This window comes from Aulostomus chinensis, chromosome 20 (assembly GCF_037954235.1).
Source record: "Aulostomus chinensis isolate RoL2024-O1b breed Wild chromosome 20, RoL_Achi_v1.0, whole genome shotgun sequence".
Classification (NCBI taxonomy): Eukaryota; Metazoa; Chordata; class Actinopteri; order Syngnathiformes; family Aulostomidae; genus Aulostomus; species Aulostomus chinensis.
In genome coordinates, this window is record NC_141339.1 from 20,590,898 (window position 1) to 20,615,712 (window position 24,815).

The 24,815-nt window shown below is 41.6% G+C and overlaps 1 protein-coding gene and 1 long non-coding RNA gene across 3 annotated transcripts in view; one reads left to right on the forward strand and one right to left on the reverse strand.

The window, feature by feature from the left end:
* Positions 1–5,567, forward strand: part of LOC147243211 (uncharacterized) — a 42,582-nt gene extending 37,015 nt beyond the window's left edge. Inside the window, exons 2-3 of the long non-coding RNA XR_015110533.1 lie at positions 2,284–2,409; positions 4,961–5,567. This is a non-coding gene — a long non-coding RNA (uncharacterized LOC147243211). The remainder of the gene's footprint in view (positions 1–2,283; positions 2,410–4,960) is intronic.
* Positions 1–24,815, reverse strand: part of plcb1l (phospholipase C beta 1-like) — a 135,145-nt gene that overhangs the window by 32,893 nt on the left and 77,437 nt on the right. For both annotated transcript variants that reach the window (XR_015110532.1, XM_086188818.1), the window contains exons 4-13: positions 23,736–23,876; positions 22,564–22,643; positions 18,798–18,851; positions 16,782–16,857; positions 14,073–14,173; positions 12,590–12,756; positions 7,986–8,132; positions 6,680–6,837; positions 4,389–4,471; positions 4,045–4,129 (exon numbers count right to left, since the gene is read on the reverse strand). Coding sequence is in view for 1 of the 2 variants with exons in the window: in XM_086188818.1 (XP_086044944.1) it covers positions 4,045–4,129; positions 4,389–4,471; positions 6,680–6,837; positions 7,986–8,132; positions 12,590–12,756; positions 14,073–14,173; positions 16,782–16,857; positions 18,798–18,851; positions 22,564–22,643; positions 23,736–23,876 (1,092 nt within the window). In the remaining variant the exon portion in view is untranslated. The remainder of the gene's footprint in view (positions 1–4,044; positions 4,130–4,388; positions 4,472–6,679; positions 6,838–7,985; positions 8,133–12,589; positions 12,757–14,072; positions 14,174–16,781; positions 16,858–18,797; positions 18,852–22,563; positions 22,644–23,735; positions 23,877–24,815) is intronic.

The window sequence follows — 24,815 nt, forward strand, 5'->3', positions numbered from 1 at the left end:
GCCAATTTGTCTAAGTAACATTGTACCTGTCTGGAAACATTTTAAAAAGTATTAACCAGTGGAGAACCCCCCCTCCCCCCCCCCCCCATTTTTTAAAAAGAGACATTTCTGAAAATATTCCACATACTTACTAGAAATAAATCCAGACATATATGTCTTATTTGTATGTAATATTTGTATATAACAGTGGGCTATTTGCCTTTCTAGCGCCCTCTTAGTTGAAAACGAGTTAAATTAGCCAATTCATTACTTGCATACTGGAGGGAGTCACTTTAAATGTAAATTCGTGGTAGCTTTAGTGGGGGGGGGGGGGGCTTATTCTGTGCAGAGATCACTAAGGAATATTGCTGAATCGCTGCTCGTTAATGACCGCCAGCATCTGCACTGAACATTACGAACTCTGTTAAGCTTACAAGTTCATGGTTTCAACACTGAAATCAGCTTCCTGGAGGGAAACGGAGCGTTAAACACAAACACACACTCTCTCAAGGGAGCTGGCTTGAAGTAAGCAGATCTCTGATTTATTTATGGGGTACACTCCTTTTGGATCACAGTGTTTAGGGATATTAATAATGCACTATGGAGAAAGTCAGCAGTTACTTTGAATGTGCACACATACACATACAATGTTTACAACTTATTAGCTATAAACATTTCCAAACCTTTCTTACTTTTACTTCTTTTAAGAGCAACAGTGATTCGGGCAGCAAAGTGAAACCAAGCTGTTCTCTATGGTAACCTACTTCCAGTGCTGCCACACGCATCCTTCAACACCTTTTCTCCTGTTGCTGACGGGAAGTGATAAAATAAAGCTTAGGCGTCAATTTTCCTTGGCTTCATTCCACTTAAATGGAACCGGTTAAACACCGGCAGTTTATCTTGACTCCACTCAAATTCACAACACAAAACCGATTGATTGAAACTTCGGTTTATTTGTATGGGTTCAATTAAGCTTTCCTGCCCTAAATCCCATTTTCCCTCAGGTGTAATAAGGGAGAAAAGAGGTCATCAACAGAGCCGCCAAAACGCTCTAACCCTCCACTATTTGAGAACACCTGCTGTGTACTAAGAAGCCATCCCCTCTTACTCATTCAACAACAGGCTTCTGGCAGATGTGCACATTAAAATGGACCTTTTGCTGACCTTTGACCTGTCAAACACCAAGACTCTTCAATGTCAAGATGATTTTAGAAAAGCAGACACCGACTTTGCCTTTGACTGTTTACCTGCCTGTTTCACTGTATGCTGTCACACAGTCTTGGTTGAAGAGAGTACAGGTTGCTAAAACGGAGTGTCATCTTAATTTTGTTTGCCTGTTAGCTTGACCTGCTTCCTTCTTTTTCTGCCCATATTATTAACAATCCTGCTTTCTTTCTTCAAAAATGTTTGCCTTTTCAATTTCGAATCCGTCTGTAGCCTAACATTAAGCCTTCACAAGACAGGGCTGTGATTAACCTTAGGGAGGGAGCTGGACCAAATTTTAGATCCTGGTTCCTGAGAACTGTTCCCTGCCACTGGCAGGATAGCAGTATTTTTCTGTAATAGACAAATTCCTTTAGTCGCAGGAAATGGTTGAAAGCTGAATGTTTCCTCTTCCTGAAATCATCTTGACTGTGTTCATCAGTTTCTTTCTGAGGGGATTTTGATGACACTACCTTCACATTGTGTATTCACATAGCCTCCTTGGCACACGTATACGTTCTCTGTGTGCTCTCCAGTTATGAAAATGTTTTGGCAGTTCAGGCTTTATCAGCCTCATAAAAGGAGCAAAACATGTTCATGGACAATCCAATTTTTCAATAATTTCAGCTTATATTGGGGGGAAAGAGTAGAATGTTCTAAGCTTGATTGAAAAAAAAAAAAAGAAGAGGCAGGAACAAGTCGCTTCTATTCCCTCCAAATATAGAGTGGATATATGGGAGGAACCGTAATCCTCTTTATTCTCACCCCAGGCTCAGCTGGAACCAATCTAGCCATATTACCCTATCTGCCCCTGCCCCTCGGGACGTACAGAGCTGATATCCCATTCGATATGCTGTATACACGGCTGTCTAAGGCCAGAGGGGAGTGGCTGTCATTGCACTCACCTTTCCCAGTTATTACATGCTCAGTGGTAGAAATCTGATTCCTCAATGGTGCTTTCTTTTTTTGTCTCCCTCTCTCTAACTTCTCCCTTGGTATCTGACTCCTCATATCGTTTCTTCTCCTTCTTCTCCCTGATAATACTTCAATGTCAAATTTAGTCAGAAGGCTGTAATTCTCTGTGGGCTGTGTCTCTGGCAGGCAGCAGAGCTACAGAAGCTCCCTGCGTGCCTGAGATAATGCGGCATCTGACTGCTGGGAACTTCAGCTGCTCTTTGGTGTTATACCAACAGTGACAAGACGTCCCCTGGGAATCACACCAAAGGAGTAAGTGGTATATCAAAGTACAAATGTGTGCCGGACTGTATATGTGGTATGTTTTCATGAGTGAGCCAGACATCACTAGGGGTGCCAGAGTGTATGCGACAAGTGTCTAGATTTGCCTCACGTAAGTGCTTGCGTCATTACACACAAAGACGCCTTTTGGGGGGGGGGGTTTGGCCACAAAGGGACAAAGCAAGCTTTTGACTGGTAGCCATGGCAACAGAGGAGAGACAGATAAAGGGCTGCCAAGAAAAGCCACGTTTAGATTACGCTGTAAAACACTTTCGTCTGAACATTTAATCTCTGTTGTTTGCAGAGTCTCGCATGATAACAGCAAGTAATGCAGGGAAATAAAAATGACTGTAGAATGGCTCATTAAAAGTTGGCTTCTGTGGCATGTAAATAGCTGCAGTGACTGAAATTGAGACACGGGGAGACAAATGTAGGAGGCGTGTAAGAGGAAACACACTGGCACATTTTTGCAAAGTGCTACGGGGCATGTCAATGTCAATATGGTGCTGTACGTGAGAGAGGTGGAGGAGGAACAGGTACAAATGAGTGAATATACTGTCTGTGTATTAGCTTTCTTGCTTTTGAATAAACATCAGAATAGCCAATGAAAGAAACACGCAAACGCCTGCAAATTTCTAGCATTTGTTGGCAATGGAGACAGGTAGGAGAAACGGACATACTTATCAGCTCATGTAAACACAAAACATGGGTGAACGCCATACTTTGCCACCACCCATGTATGACCAATGGTCAACGACAAATAGAACGGTGTGAAACGACTCATCAAACCTGGGTGTAAGTTATTATTGTTGAACATTTGCTACCTTAACCTCAAGGTCAATAGGATTTTTGAAGGGATTTTCGGTCTGGAAGAAGGTTTGTGGTTCACATTAACTTAAGATATTTTGATGTTTGTGTCTTTGGCAAAAAACTAATCAAGTGAATAACACACGATACGAAATGATGGTTGCCAACAAGTGGCTTGACAAGTCTGCGGAGTTTGTTGTGGATATTCAGCGTCAACTCAGTGTCTGCAACTTAATAATAACGTTAACACTGCTCAATAAATGTTAGCACGGCACTGACGAAATCACTTAAGTTGTGTTCGCTGGTGAAGGCTATCATGCTAAACCAAACATATGAGGCTCATAAGCTTTTGTTTTACCGCAACCTGTCTGCATACAAGCAGCGCTCAAACATTGAGTTCGAAAAACAGACGGAGCAAAAGACATCGAACACTAACCACTCAAACACTGTCGTCCCCCTCTGTACTCCTTCTACTGTACTGTTTGTTTACCCTGTTATCTGGAGCATTTATGACATGAAATATGATTTACCGTAAAAAAAAAAATTGATCATCTCGTCTTTTTTATTTAGTTATTTCAAATGACCCACATGAGAACGGCAGGTAAGTGCAGCGGCTAAGGGATATACGGCGAGAGCACCGGGCAGCTGTGTTCAAACATTTCTGTGCACTCAAATGTGTGAGCATACATGTTGCATCCCTCACTGCTGGCCATGTCATACGTATGTGTGTATGAAAGAGACAGTGAGCAGATCAGTGTGTGCATACGTGTGTGTGTGTGTGTGTGTGTGTGTGTGTGTTTCAGCTTCTTATGTACTCACGGGATATTTCTCCAGAGTATCTGTCAGTAATGCGTCTCCAAATATTGACCGGCAGTACTCTGCCATCTTGGCCTGCTGCTTTGGTCTGGGAGTCATCAAACACAAACAGACATCACCACCATTTCTCTACTGAATGTCAATATTCCCTGAATATGTATGCTGCTCCTAAAAAGCCCCCCTGGAACCATTTACTGCCACAGTGACCAATGAGAATCACCTCCTTAAAGATTGGTAAATGTTTACAGAGCTAACACCAAATAGTATTGACGTTGGTGTCAGTGCTGCAGTTCTGATCAATAAGCTTAGCCTTTGCACCCCTGAGTTGAGATGATCTGCTGACTTACGAGTCCACGTGGTTCTCAAAAGACAAGATGATGGGGAAGGGCGAGGTCTTGAAGGCACATTCTGCAATCGCCTCGATCACCTCCTGAACACAGAGAGGAAAAAAGTCTCCATTTAAAAATATACATTAGAAACAGAAAAGTGGTCGCGTTGCGGCTGCTTCTTTTCAAGAGTAGAAATAAGAAGAGCAAAGAAATAACGATGAACTGAAGTGCGTGATAATATGTACATTTAACAACGTATGACAAAGTAACAGGAAGCTGACTTGCCAAAACACTCATGACATTGCCACGTCCTTCACTGCCCTCGAACTGAATAGATTCCCCCTAATTTGAACAAGTCTTTATTTCTGGGTTCAGGTGATGAACCCTCATGTGAACGACCTCTCACGCTGAGAGCTGGAGCGCTGCAGTAATTTGTGGCGGATGAGCAGAAAGAGCCTCAGGTGCTCTACGTCCTCCAAAAAGAGAATGTCTTTCCAAATCCGGATTCAAATGTGGATTTGCGGTCAGGTCCGAATCGTCAACAAAATCAGCACAGGATCAACCTTGATGTCTCCCTTCTGGCCCTGCAGGTCTGCTGCTGATATTGTTTGATGACCTCTACAAGGAGGACGTATCTGGAGACCTTCGAGGAGTGACTGTCCAGCAGAGACCCCAAAGAGTTGGAAACAGTGGCTTTTTCACCTTGCTTGCCGGCTAGGACGTGACTGTCCTGCCCTCGGAGCTGCAGCCTAACCTCAGCCCAAGTGTTCTCTAGTTTCTACTATTTTTTTTTTTTATTTGTGATGTGGCCACGTTTAAATCAAAGCCTTTAAATGTATTTTTCTTCCTTTTGACTCCTTTTTTGAGTGCCTGGATCCACCGTCTCTTCCACAGAAACTATTAATAATTTTCAACACAAGAGGACAGACTGTTGTTACCATAAATTGAGCGCTAAAATGAATGCTGATGACTTTTCCCCTTCTTTTTTGACTCCACAACAGTCTTGCCAACTTATGCTACTATCTTCGCTATTTTTCCGAGAATGTCTGCCGGCTTCCCCAAGAGAACACACTCAAACCTGTTGAAATATAGGAGAAAGCAACAGCAACAGCAACAGAAAAAACAGTTCAACAGTGCAAAAAATATTAACACCCCGCCTTACTCCAAATGCATTATGGTCCATTGAGGCCACTCATCAGCGTAGCATTGCTGCATTTCCTGTTATTTTCTGGTAAAGGAAATCATGGAAAGTAATCATAAGAAGCTGTGCTCTCAGTCCTTCATCAAATTAAGTCATGGTTTACAGAAATGGGAGATGGTGCCACTCTTCAAATCCGCGGAAGACTCAAGAAACAGCTCAACATCTGATATTGGATTTTTAAGCCACTGTCTAAGTCAATTATGCCATCATTAAGAATGGTGTCAGCTCAGTTAATGCCTTCATTTCCATTTGCTCCATCTCCTCCAATAATAATAATCTTTGTAATTCAACCCTCTCTCATTCTTCTCTCTTGTCTTTATGTATTTCTCTCAACAGTCCAATGCCATTAGGCTTGTTGATCTTCTTCTGTTCCTCTCATTAGATCTAAATTTCATCCATAGATCAATCCACCCACGCTTCTTTGCCTTCTGACCCAAGCTCCTCTGTTTTCTCACCTTATTTTAATCAATCTATTTCTTCTTTCTTCCCTAACATACCGATGCCATTCTTTACATCCCTACGCCTGTTTGGATGTATTCTTGTATTCTCTGCTGACTATAATGTTGTCAAAGTCCTCAGTGACAATTAACTATCCGTTGTATAAAACCTTCATCCTCCATTTGCTTTGCCTTTATTTCCTGAAACCAGCTGCTGCATCTTGGTTTCTTGAGGGAATATGCAGATGTAGGCCCTCCAACATATTTACACCTTAAAGGGATACTTCATCCAATGAGTGTTTTTCAAGTAGTAGTGTAAGTCAAGTACAAATACTGTAAGTGTCTTAAGCCCAGAAACATGCTTGTTCCCCCTGCTGTGTCATATCTTTGTTACTCTGGATGACGAAAGAGGCTGCCATATATTTTTCGGCTCGCTAATGATGACCGATGGCTAAAAACACCAAAATCTGTCCAGTAACGTCTGTTTGCCATCTATCAAACACACCATCACAGCGTTTGTGTATTACTGAGCATACGGCCAGAAAAAGGAGATGTGTGTCGCACTCCAACGTGGCATTTGTGGAATTACATAAGGAAATGAACGTTCCCAGGTCATTTTCAGCCATGGCTTCTACTTCGTTTTGTCCCACTACAATGTTTCCCTGCATTACCTTGAATGAGATTTCCGTTGTCATGGTGAAGCCGTGAGTGATGACGGGCTCTTCTTCTGTGGTGCGGCCTTTCCAGCAATCAAGTTCGATGCAGCGGCACCCAGACAGGAGAACCTGTTTGTACATCTCAACTGAAGAGTTCCCAGCAAGCTGACCGGCTGCATCCAGACACACAAACACATAATATTATTTCTACCAGTGCAGCAGACATTACATTTCCTTACAATACTTTCCTGAAGAGTTTTTCCTTAACACTAACCACAACTTGTCTAAGTTTGACTCTACTTGGTACACATACAAATACAAACGTACGAAAGTGTGTCCTCCCACTTCTACAGTGTGCATGAACTGCATTGGCTGCTAGCAAGCAGCAGACAGCACAACTTTATCTGAAGCAGGCAAATCTCATCACCCTGTCACCATTAGCAAAGCAATTATCTCTTCACATTAGCAGAGCACTTTCCTGCAAAATGGAGGAAACTGAGATCTGTGTGTTCGCACATCAGGTGGCGTCATGCATTTCCTCCCTTTGTTCTTTTCATTCCCCCTCTCATTTTCTCCTCACTCTTTCTCTCTACCCCTGATCTTTATCACCTTCATACTTTTCAATGAGTTCCATTGTTGAACATTAATTTAGCTGCTGTCACGGCTGGCTATCTAGCGTGGATCTTTTTATACACATTTGTAATATTAATAATGCAAAGACAGAAATGCATTCCACGTTATTGCACCTCTCATTATAACGCCACAATGTGTCAGGATGAAAATAGAGAAAGAAAAACTTGTTACAGATGACAGAATCAACAACCTGTTTCTGCCATTTCTTCATCTCAAAGGCTATGAGGCGGGACTGTGACAGAAATTCCATTTTTTCCTTCATCGGAGAAATTTGATCCACTTGAAAGATTCAATGCTCTTCAGTTCCTCCCAGAATAGATTTGAATAGATGAATTCTAATATCCATTGAATCGAAAATGGCCTCTGTACTGTTCCTGCCATGCTTGTACACTGCTGGGAGCCAGTTACTGTGGCTACCAGCATAAAGAAATATTTAGCTCATGAATATCAATGAATTGAGTCTCATGGTATGACTTGATTGGATAACCTCTTGATAGGTAATGTAAGAGAAAGGAGCAGGAATGCACTGGCATATTTGATTAGACCGTACTGACATGTGCAACCGTAATTGTATTCTTTAGTGTGTGTGTGCGTGTGTGTGTGTGTGTGTGTGTGTGTGTGCGCGCAGAACAAAAACTGCAAAGCTTGTTTAGGTGACTGACTTTTGATTTGTGACGCGTGTGCGTACCTGTGAGATACGTGTTATGTGAGGAGTTGATGAAATAGTGGGAGAGCGGAAAAGTCATGTCTTCACTTTGGTCCAGCTTCTCAGGAGGAATGATGCTGTTCTCTTCACCATTCAAATACCTGGCGAAGCCTTCCACCGAGATCTGACCTGAGAGACGAAAACACAGACACAGACATCTTCATTATGACAACTTCTTGTTTGTTCTTGTCATGCAAAGCTTCACCCTCAAATTCGGTCCCATTCACGATTATTGTCACAAAAGAGGTGAGACACTGTCCTATATATCCATCAAGTGCTAATAGCTGGTACTGATTTGGCCTCCCTGTGTGACTTGATGTGGACGCTACTGAGGAAATACAAAAAACATTGAATTATGCAGTATATGAAACAACTGTAGATTTTATAAGAAAATGTTTATTTAAAGTAACAGAAGCCACGAAACACAACAGAAAGGTCTACCACCAGTAGCTGGTACAGATTAGGATTCCTTAGGACACTTGATGGTCACTTGACATGGAAGCACTTGAAAAAAAGGGGGGAAAAAAACAAACAAAACACTGAATTCTGCAGTATATGAAATTATATAAAATATAGAAGAGAATAAAAAGACCAAAATAATGATAACCAAAACGTCTGCTGTCAGTCGGTCAGTTACAGAGGTTCACATTAAGGGCCCTGCTGTTGCTGTCACCAAAAAGAAGAATGATGGCTTCCATTAATGAGCCTCTACTCCTGTCACAAACTACCAGTTATTGCACTTCATCCTGTGGGACATGAATGTTTACACCAAATTACCAGGAGCACTGGACGCCAGTGAATCAGCAGCAGCATTCATCAGCTGAGAACCATGAATACTCGTACATATTCTGTGCAAATCCCAAGAGTAAATATTGATATATTGACTTGGATACTGTATGTGACCGTGTTGATGTCGAGCCATGCAGCACATATACTGAGCGTAGATGTTTGTGTGAATAGTCAAACAGTAGATTTTTGCACACAAAAAAAACACCCCCCCCCCCCCCCATGATCACCATTCAAAGCTGTGAATTAACATCTATCAGAGAAATTCAAGCCCCAGAAATGCACAAACCCGCCTGTTTTTCTGCATTTCAAGCTCTGCTGGCTCCTACTAGCACTGCTACTCTTCAAGTCACGCAAGGATCAGAGAAACTGCCCTTGACGTTTTCCTTGCCTTGTTAGATTTGTTTGTCAAGGTCACTCATGTTAAGCTTTGCCTTTTTGCTGTCTTCACTGAGCTCATGTCGTCCTTGAGTGAGCCGACGGAAAGTGAATATTACTGAATAAATAAGTAATAAGCAACAGATGAAAAGCATCTCGAGCCAGCCAGACAGTATTAAAATCTCCATACAAATTACCATGCACACCCCGCGCTACACCTGCATGGGTTAAACTCTGTTCAACATATTACAAGTCCTCAAACCAGAACACTTGCAGCCCCTTCCACACACATACACACTCATTTAGAGTTATGCTAAATATGCTAAGTGATGCAAGCTCAACGGGTGCAGCAGGTCCCTCCGGCCACTTTATGCTAATTAATGCGGTGCCGCCCTCTGCAGAGTCACTGGACTAATTAACGCTGGCTGCTGTCTGTGACATCTGAGCTTCTAGCGTCTTACTCCCTGCTGACTACCGGGGCCTCCCTCTGCCAGTATGAGGTCGAACCCCCATACCACAATCACACTCTCAATGTTTCCCCAGGTTCTCAAACAGGTCAAACAGCAACAAAAAGCTGCTAACACAGATGAGATTAGAGGAGGACAAGAGCGAGATCCTACAGGTGCCGCTCTTCAGGTGTGATCCGAAATATCTAAGTTACATCTGGGAGCAAAAGAAGATAAAAGGCTTCGTCAAAGGAAAAAAAAAAAAAACCCAACAAGCTGTTAAGGTAAGAGAAAGCAGCAGTGGAAATGTATTCTGATTTTAATGGTAGTCTGTGAGACAAGAGTGGACACCAAATGGCAAAAACTGAGAAAACGGTCACACCAGATGAATATGTAATGATATTCCACCAGCTGCTTTGAATGTAAGTGAGTGTCTTGTTTAATTTATCATTTTATTCACCTTCAAACAATGGTAGAATGTTTCAGTGAGCACTAAGTAGAGTTGTGAGGAGATGAACGGAAAGTATCTTTTTCACAATATTCATGAGGGGAGCCAGAGAGTGAAACTGAAAAAAGCAAAATGAGGCGCAACAAGAAAATAAAACATAAAACATTTTTTGTTTGTTTTTTCCCCACTCCTCCTTCCATATCACACAGGCTATTTTGGGGCACAAGCACCTGATTCATTACCCACCCAACAAGGCGTACGCATTCACACTAAATGCTTTCCCAGTGCCCTCAAAGAGCAAATGCCTAATATGCACATAGATATGAATATATGAATGTCCTTGAAAGCAGAAAAAATGTGTGCACGAGTGCGTGCAAAGGTAGCATGTGAAGCCCCGGACCCCGCTGCAGAGCAGATGGCGGCACTTCCTCCGGCTAGATAAATACTTCACACGGGGAAATCTGTCACGGGGACAGAGAAGGGCATGCTTCCAGAGAGCCCGGGACAGTATGAATACACACCATCGCAGTACGAGTGCATCACAGTGATCAGTCGAACACTGGGTGGTCAAAAAAAAAAGTAACTGGAGTACTGTCGGCACCCCTGATCCATTTTGTCACACCTTTGAAAAGCCATTAAAAAATATGTACTTTACTTGGGAGGGATGACTGAAATGGTACTTGTGCCTGTGTTTGAGTCAGACGCAAGTAATAAAACGTGCTAATGTGACTGGCATGATGATGATTTATTGAAGCCTCTTCTGACAGTTATGCGGAAACTCCAAATCTGTATCAGTGAATATGTGCTGCAATAATCTGACCCTTGGATATTATTCTTAGGACAATATCACAGTTAAGAAGTTTACACACTGCAGAGCCAAGTCTGAATAAAAACCCACCTTACAGCCCTGCATTCCATGGCAGTTTCCTTGTGGCTTTTCACCTGAAACCACTCATGTTGCTATATCATGCTACATTTCAACTGTCTTCTTGCCAATTATGCAAAACACTTCAAGTCAAGTTTGCAACAGTTATGTGCTGCAAAAAGTGAAAGTGACAGAGCGTGACCATGTATTCATGACTGGTCTGAATACTTCATGCTACTGTGTACTCTGACTACAACCTTGTTCATCAGAAAATATTTAGGGGACACACTTCACTTTAAGCAGAAGTCGCTGTAGAAACAGTTTACCAAACTTGAGATATTTGTTCAGGAATTTTCAAGTAATGAATATACTCCGTTTCATTTAAAAGTTTTGTCAACAATATGTTTCTAAACTATAAGTTTCTTCCATATGTAACAACAGAATTTACATCTCACACTCGCTCCTTTTCATGGCAAATCTATGATTTATTTTTTCATTTCATAAGACAACGCAGCCCTGCAGAGAGAGAATCTCCATCAAAATGGTTCCACTGGTGCTGCAGGGCAGCCAGAACCATAGATATATACACATATAGTGGATGTTTATAGCTAGGAAAAACTGAGCAAGTGTGGCTGGTTAACGTCCCACGCTGCTCCACTGACGGAACACAGCACACACGTCTTCAGGATACTTCAGGTGTTGGAGTTCTCACTTCAATCTCAGGGTTATGACTTTAATCCTGACACCCAGAAGATGCATCAGAGCATCAAAGCTATCAAGGCAGAATCCTGGCTGTCGTCTCAGAACTCAGACCCTCAGACCCCAGAAAAAAAGCCCAGCCCAGCACTTCCTCGAGGCATCATTAATGCCCACAGATGAACGGTTGTGGGAATAATCAGGTCATACAGAAAGAGATTTCTTGCCTTATTAGAAATGCTGAAATTGGGAGAAAATAAAGATGTTACCGCATGATTTATCCAGACTCAAAAACAAGAAGTACAAGTGATTGCTTTCGCTCACTTCAGCATGTTTAACATGCAACATGCTTTCCAGCACTGATATTATTTGAACTGGCGCATTCCTGACCTGATATCTAGAGAGGCATGTTCTCTAGTTTTGGCTGCAGTCCCTCAACTCAGCGTTGGATTCACTACACTCACCCGTCTCAGTTGGACTGTGCTTTATCTGGTTTGATCGTACTAAATCTCAAATGGTTTTGCACTGGCACTGTTACCTGCGTGTTTTTGCCATTTTTTCCAAGTTGGCACCTAAAGTCCTCTTTTTCTCGTCTTTTCACTCTTTCCCCCGAACCCTCCATTCAAGGATCCTATAATCTTGTAGATAAAACTAACAACATTTCAGTCCCTGGCACCTCAATATCAGCTCACTTATTTGGACTTTTAGAGATGATGGAGCAGGAATGTTGCCATAGTGACACCTCTGCCAAAATTCACTGGTGAGGCCAGGGGAGAGAGTCAGAACAGGGCGCAAAACTCAAATAGATTCCCCCCCCCCCCCCGCTATTCACAGAACTTCGCTGCTTCTTTGGGTTACATACATATTAAAAGACTTTATGGACAGCTCACTCCGTGAATAAAAAGGTTCCGTGCGTGTTTAGATGTGCCCATTGCCAGCCTGCATTTGTACTGACACTTGTACTGACCTTTCTGTGCCAGCGAAGCATTGGGTTCATATTTGTCCACCAGCAGCTGAACTTGCTCTGGTTTGAGAGGAGGGTAAAGAATCTCATTCAGTCGAGGGTCCCGCTGTTTACTGTTGATAAACTCGGTCATCTGCTCCACGGTGAGATATGGACGACTCTTGGCCCCCCTAATGAGAAAAAAAAGAAAACAATACTTACTAAGTGACATTAAGAGCTCAAAATACAGCATCACGTTTGTGTGACTCTATGGCGCGTGGCTGTCACAGTGACCTTTGACCATTTTTTCCCCCAAGCCATCCTTGAATCCCAGTGGATGTTTGTCGTGTATTTGAGGAAGCTTCCTCAATGTGTTCCTGAGATATGGCTTTAATGTGAGATGACCGTGACTCTGACCACAAAAATCTTTTAAGTTAATCCTTAAGTCTCTTTGGATGTTTGCAAATGTGGAAAAATTCCCTCAGGGCGTTCCACAGATATGGTGTTCATAGAAGGTGACACTAACTTTGACCTTAAGTAACCAAAATCCTTTCAGTTCATCATTAAGTCCCGGTGGACATTTGAGCCTAAAATGAAGAGATTCCCTCGAGGCCTTCCAGAGATAGTTAATGAAGATGAGCCTCATGGACCAACCTGGAAAAATAATGCCTCTGGTCTTCAGCTTTCACCAGCTCAGAGACGCAAGAATTTAGATGAAGATGAAGGAGGTGGGGGCAGTAATTAAATTGGCTAAGAGATGTGGAGAGGGAGAACAGCAGATGCGCAAAAGGAGAGGAGGATTAAATGTGTTGAGCAAATGATGGGATCTGATTGAAACACCTTTCATACCAAAGCCTGTTCCGGTTATTCATCATCTCCATATTCTCCCGGCTCTTATGACATCTCACTTAACTGTGATTAAAATCTAGATTTATGACTTGGAGTGGCCCCTGTTGTGCTGGCATGCTGCCTCAGCTGACGGTGTGAGTCCTTCTGGGCCAAGGGGCAGATCTGCTTCAGCAGCACAAGGAACCACACAGTGGGTCTCAAGGACTCCCAGCTGGGGCCATTACAACACACTTTCCTATAATAATCTGATGCTTATCGTGACTCTGGTAGGAAAAGGCAGGTGTTTTGAAGCTGCAAAGCCACAGAGCCCTAGCAGTTGTTATCTAGCTGCCAGTCTGAGAAGAGCAACAGATGGCTGTAGAGAACCTAATACCAGACAAGAAGGGCATTCAGGGAGAGCGGACCACTGCCGAGGTCCAAGTAATGTTCTCTGACAAATCAATGAAAATCAGCCAAGAAATTTTATGGGTTCCTCCTCGGTCCAGGTTTTATGAAAATCAGATTTTGTAAAATCCTGCTGACTGAAAACATTACGTCCCAGACAGAAGTAATTAACTCTTACATTGATAAACTTAACAGACTTTCTTTCTTGAACCTGAAAGTTCTGCACACAGACGGTTTATCATTCAGAGACAACAGAGAGACAAATAGTTCTTACACGTCTGAGAAGATGTGGTCCAGCTCGGGTCTGGGACAAATGTTGCTCAGGAACATGTTGTAGACCTCCGGAGTGAAGTCTTCTTGGGGGATGGAGTCATTCTGCACAAGGTGACAGGATCAGATATACAGTGGGCTCTACTACACGTATCTACACACATAATGGGGCTGCACGTTTATTAGTGTGAAGAGATATCTGCTGTAAAAGTTTATACTTTAAAGCGCGAGATACTCAGACAACTAAAAGATACGGTACATTTACCTCTTTGAGTAAACATAGATGTGGAAAGTGACTCTTAGGACTCTTTTACAATGCAGATGGGACAGATGGTGAACCTTCTAAACATAAAGGCCACTGAAATTTGCGCGCACAAAACATTTCATGCCAGAAGATATTCCTATTCTTGACCTCTCTTATTTATCTTTCTTTTTTTTTTTAAACAGAAAATGGCACAGGGATGACTGCAAAATTAGATCCGATACCGTCAATGGCATGTTTATAGCAAATTCAGATAAGAAAAAAACATTAAACATGAAGAGCATGACCAGAAAGGTGGGGTGTCCAGCTTAAGCTTTATTAGCAAGAGCTGGGGTTGAAACTTTAATTTGCTTAATTTGGTCCTGAAAGAATGAGATCGCTGACACATACGGTCTCCTCTGTTGTGGGTTACGAACTGTAACACTACAGTTCTACAAGCATCGAGTGGTGCGGAAACAAGGCCTTTTACCCAAATGTAATTTAGGATTATTGAACGTCAGGTTCCCTCATCTGAAAGTCAATAGTTTGATTTAGTTAAATTTTTTTTCTGATCTCTGGTCTCTGTCTGGAAGCAATTCCAGACATGTATGTATTTCAATTGTATGGAGAACCTAGTGGAGAACGGCTGCCTGGAATTCGCACCTAGAATAAAATACAAAAGCTGCGTGACTCCTGATAGAGTTATCAGAGGTAAACAGAGCTGATGAAGACACCGCGCTCTCAGCAGCAACAATTAGCAATGAGCCAGCGAAAAACAGAGCAGAACCAAACACTTGAGAAGGCATGTGAGAAAGGAAGATGCGCAGAGGGAGGAGATGCAGGTCAAAACGCAGTGAGTCACTATAAAGACCTTTTTGTGAGCTATGTTGTGTGTGCGCTTTTGCCTGTCAGTGTGTTTGTGTCTGAAGGATTACCAGCGCTACCATTTAGCTGTAATTACTTGAGCGTTTCAACAACAGCGAATCCCACCAGACTTTCATAAGGCAACATGTTTTTACCTCTTGCTGTGCTAATTGCCTCGATGGAGGAGGTTATGTTTGCAAATTCTTTTTGTCTGTTAGCGTGATTACACAAAACTATTAAAGCACATTTTATGAAACTTAGGAGAGGGGTGGAGTATGAGCCAAGGGAGAAGGCATGACATTGTGGTGCAGTTTTGCTTAAAATAACGAAAAATGGCTTTTTCTTCTTTTTCTTTTTTTTACATTGGGTTTGATATAGCCTTGACAGAGGTACACAACCTCCCTCTAGTACATAGTACAGGCATCTAAACAAACGCTGATTTTGATAAAAAAAAAAAATGCCACTTCAAATATTGAATGTATTTCTCAGGAAATACTACATGTCAGACGACTTCATGTTAGGGCTGCGCGGTATATGCAGTAGAAATTATATAAATTCTGTAGAGAATTGTGTTCTACCGTCCTATCTTCGATGACATCATCGCACCTGCCTCAAAATGGCTGCAAGCATAGAGACAGCGGAGAAGGAGCTGGTCCAAAAAAAAAGGTGCTACCTCTGTGATTTTGACTTGGTTCGGATTTAAAAGATCGGATGTTGATGAGAAAACAATACTTTGCAAGATGTGCCGAGTGCCAGTGTCGGCAAACAGAGGTAATACCAGCAGTTTATTTTTTTGCAATATAGAGAACATTCTTTTTTACATCTGTTATAAGTTGTCTGTGTTTGATTGCACTTTTTTGCACCTTAAAGTGCTCGGTTTTACTTTGGAGTTTTACCTTCTGCACAATAAGTGCTCTAAAAATTCCACTACATCTTTGCTTATATCATAATTTTTTTATTCTTAAATTTATACCACGACATATACCGTTACCGTGAAGGGAATCAATTCGATTTATACCTTGATAGGAATTTTAGGTCCTACCGCCCAGCCCTACTTCACATCTCATCATCGAGAGGTTGTTTTGTGTCAGTATTTGTTTATATTTCTGAGTACGCGTGGTTATTCTGTTTGAATTCTACAGTCATTCATTGCAGCTCGCACATGTCTGCTCTACTGGATATGCATATGTTTCAGCATGTGCTTCCACCAACCATGTAAATTGCTTGCCAATACTAAAACACAGAGATTGCTGTGTCGGGGGACTGTTAACACCACTATGCATGAGGGGGCAGCTTTTCCCAAGAGATATCTGAGAGGTAAAGATAAAACCGCTTTTGTCATCTCTATTGCTCCCATGGGTCTATTTGTTTCATTACAGGGCTAAATCAGTTCTAAATGGGAAGCCATGCAAACATCCAGAAAATAAGACTGAACAAATGAGTGAAGTAGGAGGATAGAGACGGAGAGATGACAGATGGATAGATGGCATCAAAGAGCTTGGAGACAAAGAAATGGGAGGCAGACAGAGACAGAGGAGGGACCCTGAGAGGAGCTGCTTAAGAGACAGGAGATATGAGCAGAGAGAAATTTGAATTTCAGTGTCTTACTCTGCCAGAAGGGAGGTTACAATTTTCCAGGGCTGTTTCCACTCGCTTCCTGTCTGCCGAGAATATCCTGAAAATACTGTGGGGATACAAAACATACCCTTTTTCAGTAGTAAAATACCATCGTAGAGAATACCGCAGAGACAAAGGTGTTTTAAGTGATTCGGGACACATTGAGAAAATTCTGTTAGAGCAGCAGAAACATTAATGGGATGGGGAGGAATAAAAAAAAAAAAAAAAAACAGCAGTTATGTAACCTGGGATTTGAACCAGAGAAAACAACCAGGAAATCAGGAATTACAAATTGTGAAGACAAAAAAAATGTAGAAGGGAGAAATCTCCAACCTGTATGTTGCCAAGTCAATCAAAATAATAAATCACAGTAAATAGTGAAAGGGATGCGTATGTGCGCAGTATCATTGTAAAAAATGACCCTTCTATCTTCAAATATGATAAGTGCACTACAAAACACACTAATTTGGCTATGATTATTAACATTATCTCAGTAATGGCAGCTGTATGCAGCTGAACATCCTAATGTGGTCAATTACTATCAAACATAACAAATAGCACTATGAACACATTAAGTAGCAGCTACACTTGATTTTAATTTTTGCAATTCCTTATTTTTGTTACTGTTACCAAGAGCAGCTCCAATACCATCATCATTACCATTAAAATGATCATTTTTTATGTCACAGTTTCTTCTAAAATACCTCTATGTCACACTCAGTTTATAATGATGTTCGAATGAGTGGATTTACTGTGTTTGACTAAGATCATGTAAACATGTTGGCCCAATTGGGGGAAGAAAAAAAACAACAACCTTAAGATGTCTGATTAACATACCTCGCTTACGCGATCAGCAACTGATTTACTTAGGCGTGTGTATGCTTAAATCAGCCCCATACTCGTTCTGGCGTTCTGCTCATAGTCTGTAGGCCCCACTGTGATTTTTAAAATGGCAATTTAACAGCACACAGTCAAGATAGGTAACATTATATCAAGAAATGTGCAGTAATCCAAAGTTGTTTCTTCAATGATTTTTCAATGCAAGTCCATTGTTTGACAAGGACACCGCTTGCTAACTTGTTCATTATATCACACAAAAGGTGAAAAAGGTGAAACCAAGCCTGATTACGGCCAGCTCTACATACGTCCATCGATAAATTGAGTCTTCCTTGGTTCAGTCGTCTAATTAAATGGCCCAATTGAGCTGTAACTATAGATTGATGGCAGCTGTGCAGGTAAACCCACCATCTAACCTCTACACTTGATTAAATAAACAAAAGGCTTGGGGACAAAATGGTTAAGAAAAAACAAACTACACGTATTCAGTCACATGTCATCAAACGTTGGGGGTGCAGTGGAAGGCAGGGCGGGGCACTGCACGCTCTCCTTTGTTTTCATGTATTGCAACAATGAATCAAATGAACTAAAACACACTCCAGTGTAGTTGCAGCTTCCTCTGGGGGATTCTGGTGGCCATGGCCCGCGTTAATAACATGCAGAGGTATGCTGGTGCAGATCCGTGAGCACATACTGAATACACAGCGGGAGAGCAGAGTCAAGCTGACATTAGTCGAGCTGACATGTCCTCCCAGCTAGGAGGTTAATTCCCTAAACAGCACGGAGTGTCTTTCTGCCTTTCTGTGTTGACACCCACTGTTTTCCTCTGCAGCTCTGAGGGAGGTTATCGCCGAGGTCCACTGTTGCTTCCCTGAAAGCTGCACTTGGCTAATGGAGATGGAGGGAGTTGGTTTTGCATTGAGTTGGGACTAATTTGTGGATAAAAGCAGTAACACAAAAACACAGAACCAGGAAGGGTATGCCTCAGAGAAGGAGAGGAAAGAAAAGTGATAGAATTAATTCACATATTCTCTAACCTGCACCAATACAACTAACATAAACTGCTGCATGTGCAGACAGACAGTGGTGGGAGAAGGCAGAGGAAGACATGAATTGATTAAAAGAGTGGAGAGGTGGTAGGAGAGAGAAGGATGAGTCAGAGAGGCTTACTTCTTGATGGGGATTCGCCCCTCAGGGTTCAGCTGCAGCTTCAGTCGAGTGTATCTGCATCGGACAGAGCACATGTTTTACACAACATGTAATAGACATTCATCTTTCGGAGAAATAAATGTGTTCAAAGTTAACATGTAGACTGATGTCTAGAACTATGTCTGTACAGTATGTAAATTCAGAGGACACACCTCTGCAGTTCGACTATAAGATACACGGGCGAGTGACCACTCATGTATGCAGCCCTCTGTGCATGCCGTGAATATCTGGACGTGATTACATGACAGGTTAGAATTGGGGCTAATCCCTGAAAGTCTTGCATTGGCAGCACAGAGCCATGCAGCAGCAACACAGGCAACGCAGCCTAGGCTATAAATAGCTTTGCTGCAACAGGAGCCATCATTATAGGCTGGGTTTTAAGAGGCTGCTGGCTAATAATTAATATCCATTACAGTGTCCACTGCATAGGGCAGGCTGGTTTGCCACAAGCAAAGTCACTGATGACTGGTATGGTTGACGGAGCCAGATTTTGCGTGGGGTGCGGTTTCAGCCTCCAAAAATAGTAAAATGTGAAGTGGGTCAACTGAAATAGTGCTAGGTTTGCTTACAATGGCCGATGTCACTACAGCTCACAATGACATTTTCCCCTTCTGTGTAACTTCTTTCTTATTACAGAATGCAGCCACATGCATTTAGCATGATGCTAAAGGCAACTGATGACTAACAACTGTAAAACTGTACGAACGATGCACATTCACAAAACATAAAATGCATCATCCAGTATAATACACATCTTCTTTTTCCAGCCAAATGCTAAGTAATGGAAAAACACTTTGATTAGTGCTAAAAACCTTGGTGCTAGCATGAAATATTGCAAGACAGTTGTTTCAACTGAATGCGCAAGCTTATGGCACTTTGTGCCACAGTGAGCTCTCTAAGTATTTCTGTGGGTTACTGAGCAAAAAGTTGTTTCAAGAAGACATGGATTATACTGGACAACAGGTTTTAGAGTTTTTGAATGGACATTTTTGGGTAGTTCTGCATTTGGTTGGGCATCAGTTGCCATTAGCTTCAAGCTAAATATACGTGGCTTGCCCTTTCTGGATTCTAGAGTCAAAAAGAAGCTAAGGAGTAGGGGGGGAAAGCTCGTTGTGTGTAAAAAAAACAACAACAAAACATCTAGTTTAGAGTTCTGGGAAAGACAAAATACACTTTTTTGGGTGGTGTTGCTTTAAGACAAGCACTCCTTTTTCCTCAGTCATTTTTCCCTTCCTTGTGCGTGCCTCCTCTCCCCCCTCTGGTTAATGCTAAACCAGCAAAGTTAGTTTTCAATCCCTCCTTTACATTTCTTGCTTTAGGTGACATGTGCGACTGTTACCAATTTACTCGCGAAGTCACAGGTCATCCTGCATGCAATACTAATCCTATTCAGTACAAGGAGATTGTGTTCAGGGACTGGCCTCAGCCCTACTGTATCGATCTCTTGTGGCAAACAGCCATTTGAGGATGTGCTGGCTCTTATTTTAGGAACATTACTCGACTGCATTGCCCTCCAATACCATAAGAGCAAGTGAACTTCAACAACATCCTGCAGGAAAAGAGGCTTCCTCATGCTGTAGTGGTGGTTGGACCAAAAAGTATTCGTAACCTGCTCTATCTGTCCTCTCTGTGTACTGTACGGTCGATGGCCTTTTTTATTGACTTATAAGTCAATTAGACTCCTCAGTGGTGAGCGCTAATAGCTTCTGTTTACTGATAAACATCAAACAGCTGGGTCTGATAGAATATTCTATCAATACCATACGGCAGAGTCATGGTTAAGGTCCCTCTGCATGAGTCCCACTGCAGAGATAAAACAGCTGTGTGCCGTAGATCAGTGCCGGAGCTCCAATCAGGTCAACACAAGTGTGACGCTGTAAACCGTCGGAGACACTGAAGCAGGATCAGAGGTGGTGTGAAGCTGATTGATGGCGGAACATGTTCTACTGGTCACAGAGTCACTGACCAGGGCGATTTATGCAACTGATTGGATGAAGTGATTTGGTGGCTCCTTTTTCACATTTAGACGAGCCGTTCAGCAAACTACTCAACGATCACCCGTTTGTCATTAAGAACTACAAGGATGGACATTCCGGTGCACTGTTTTGCTGAATAAGAACCACCTACTGAACTGAACTGCACGGACTGGTCTTCATGATCTAATACATGTTTTCCTTATTAATCCTCCTGCTTCCTGTCTGTTTTTTCTCCCTATTCTCTTCATTGATGTGACCTTTCTCAGTGCAAGCCCTCGGGCTAGCTTGCGGGGCTATGAAAAGCAAGCTGTTGTATGTAGAGTACATGAGCCTCAGTACTTGTTGTTGTTTGTTGCTGTTGTTATGTTCAAAGCTGCTTTATCTATTGTGTGATCAACGTAACATGAAACCCTTCCCTCAACCCACACCAACAGTTAGAGTGACAGCCACTACATGCATGCACCTCTTACATTGGCTGGTGACCCCTAAATTGGGACAAAGAAGAAGAAAGCCAATGAGGGCCCTCACTGCACTGAAGCCAGAGAGGTCATGTGATCACTAGTACGTCTGTTTGATTGTTTGTTAGCAGGATAGCTCAAAAACAAAATTTGTTGGACAGACAATATTACAATTAACTAGTTATTAACTTTCGTAGGAAACCTGCATCAAATTGTTGATCTTGAAGTCGGTTCTAAACAGGATGTAACTAGCTATACTAATTTTCTCTGCATGTTGGATAAATTTCAACACATTCCTTGAGTCCATGTGAATGTCAAAATTTCAGCTTTGATGTTCCAGAACTCTATGTAGAGGTGGGTCTCTTATTTTAAGGAAACTCGATGTGGTGATGCATTCTAATTAGGGGGAAACTTGTTGCCATGTTGATGATGGTATGGATCGTGCTCTGGGAGACTTTTTTTGTTGACAGGAAAGAAAATTCATGAATGGATATAGATTTGAATATTCTGTATCCAAGTAGCCTCCTTGGCAAATCTGTGCAGGGAATGCCTTCTTAGTTAACTATGTAATTACTGAGTTTGCTATAAACACACGTTTGGTGCAATTCATATTTTGAATCTCAAGTTTTATAGTGGTTTGTTTATGACACTCTGCTTATGTGTATGATACAAATATGCTCAAGCATATGAAAGCTCTCTTGATATATACACAGCAGTCCAGCAATGGCATAAAAATTCTTTTTATCTCAATCCCCAGAGTAGCGCGACCCTAATTAAAGATGACATATGATCATATTTAATAAGTGGAACCCACATTTTTCTTGTGTTTTAAAAAAAAAAAAAAAAGTTTTTTTTCATCGTCATTATTATTACGCAGCACAAAAGGGAGTTTTTTTCTGTACATATTAGTGTTGGGGTGGCTAAAAACACTCAATTTGAAGTTTATCAAAGAGCAAACATGAAATATGGAATAATTAATCCCATAAAAGGTATTTGCACATGCACAACTCTGTGCGTGTTTCCTGCCTGAGGCCCATAGTGTATTGGGGTAGTGCATACAGGAGAGTGAGAGTTATTCATATGTCTTCTTATATGGAAGTTGCCTCATTTACCTTTTCCTGCTGTTTCTGTTTATGTAAAATATACAGTATATATCTGAGGTGACACTTGTGTTGACTTACCTGTACAGGTTATTGTCTCTGTCAGATTTTCATATTTATCTAGAGGATTCTGGATTTGCAATTTTAGTGTGAATGCAATGTGTGAGCATATTGGTGTGTGCAGATGACATACGCCTTCTCCAAGCAGGCCTCTCTGGACATGTTCTGTACCAAGAGGTTGGATGCCAGGCTGAACAGCTCTTCCGCCCATTCCTGCAATAAATACATTTTTTTTAAAATGCACAGAAACACATGAAGACCATACAGATGTATACACAGAATCTAGTACAAAAGCAGGAAACTGCCTCTTACAACAGCAAGTTCATTTTTCCATTTGAAAGGACAATCACTCTGACGTTGGTTATATCTCAACCCTGACCTTTATCCAAAGAATAACAAGCTTCCAAACTGAAAAAGAATAAATGGAAACTTGCTCTAACAGCGCCCTTTCAACTGTTCAGCACCACCTGTGAAATGAGGAAGATGCGATACTGCGATCACATTATTACTACATGATATTTTCCTCACATTAATTAACCTTTGCGTCATGTCATTGACTGGGTCTTTTCGTGTTTACTTAGCAATATTAACAAAGGCATTTTTTAAATGTTTAAAAGTTTTTTTAAATAATGATAAAACTCTATTAAATCACTGAAATGTACCCAACAGAAGCTGTAGTGAAGTGGAAGATGTGTTACTTCAGGTGTAGTTAAAGGACGCGGAACATGTTTTCATAGTGAGAAAGACAGTTCTATGTAACTAAGACAGGTTTCCGAACTTGTAAACTTTTCTTATTTATCACTTAATATCACTTTGATAATTGTATAAATATTGTTCTTTTTTTTTTTTTAATTTGGGCGTACAAGTTTAAAATGTAAGTGATTAATTAATGGTTCAAAGATATGACTATCAATACTGGCACCATTACTGATACTTGGGTTTTCATACCATTCTCTGAACTATTATTCTTCGATACAGAGTAAAAGTTTTGCCAAATCAATTTTAACAAAATGAAATAAAAACTAATTTACCAAAAAGTAATTTAACGTAATTAGTTTCAACTCTGCAATTTCATGTTGAAGCTAGTTCTTTTCCCACTCAAAGCAGTTTTACAACATGAAAAGTAAGTTGCAACTTACAAATTTACTTCTTGGGTGGGGACATTTTTTGGCACTTGAAAATATTGAAGCAATTAGATCGATACCATCAAGGTATTGTGGTTCAATACCCACCCCTAGTTATGTAACATTTTTCAACGAAACCTTTTTCACAAACTAGTTCACAATAATTATTTGAAATATTTACCTTAGCTGTCTCCTCCTGGAAGGCCATGAAGTTCAGATAGGTGATGTTGACCATGTCAGGGCCACTCACCACTGTCAGCATCCGGTTCTCCATCTTTCCCACCAGAGTGCTGACATCAAGCAGCTCACGCAGCTTGGCCTCCTGCGCAATAAAGAACAGACACAAAGAAGACATGTCATCACCCGGATGAAAACTGGGTAAGGAGAGAAACATATCGGTGATACTTCTTCATATCCATCCACGTTAGAGGATCTACAACTGTATCACCATACTGATAGACAGACAACAGCACATTGCACAGGCCGATTCCAAGTGATGTCATATCGGCTTCTAATTAGGTAGGTAGACAGTGAGGGATCAGATGGGTCACACCTGCATCCAAAGCCCACAGAAAACTTCCATCAGGGGAAAAGCAAATGACATAAAACATGACATGGAAAGTGAAAAGACAGTCCTGCTCTGCATCATGCTCTTTTGCTTTGATGCAGTTTCACAACAATAATAATGCTCCAAATGCACTGAACTGACACTAAAAGACGTGCCAGTGGCTCAGGTTCGCAGCCAGTCTGACGGCGAATTGATGAGAGGTCAGCTGAATGGAGACTGCAGCCCCAGTGAATCACTATGTGACTTTCAGGTTCCACACAACAGGCGATGAGAGCAGTGAAGAAGAAGAGTTACAGAGCAAATCACCGCAGAATATCTGCAGGGGATATCTGGTGCTGTGTGCTGTCAGTGACACTGCGACTAATCTCTCAATTCAGAGGTGTTTTAAGTTTAAAATCCTTCCACTGCTATCATTTTTTTCAGTTAAATGAAAAAGATGTCACTGACAAGACCAAAGCTTTGCAAAATTATTTTACAATGGTTAATCTTTGCATTCATACCATTCTTTTAAGGAACGCGCTGCCAACTTTTGGGTGAATGTTCCTTTTAGCCATCCTCCCCAGAGCCAAAGGAGGAGATGGATACCCACCTCTCCTCTGTGCTGCATCAGGGAATCGAGACCCACAAAGTCCGACTGACTGCTTGTTAGCTAAGCATAATGAATGGCAGTGGATGGGAAGTGTTAGCATACCT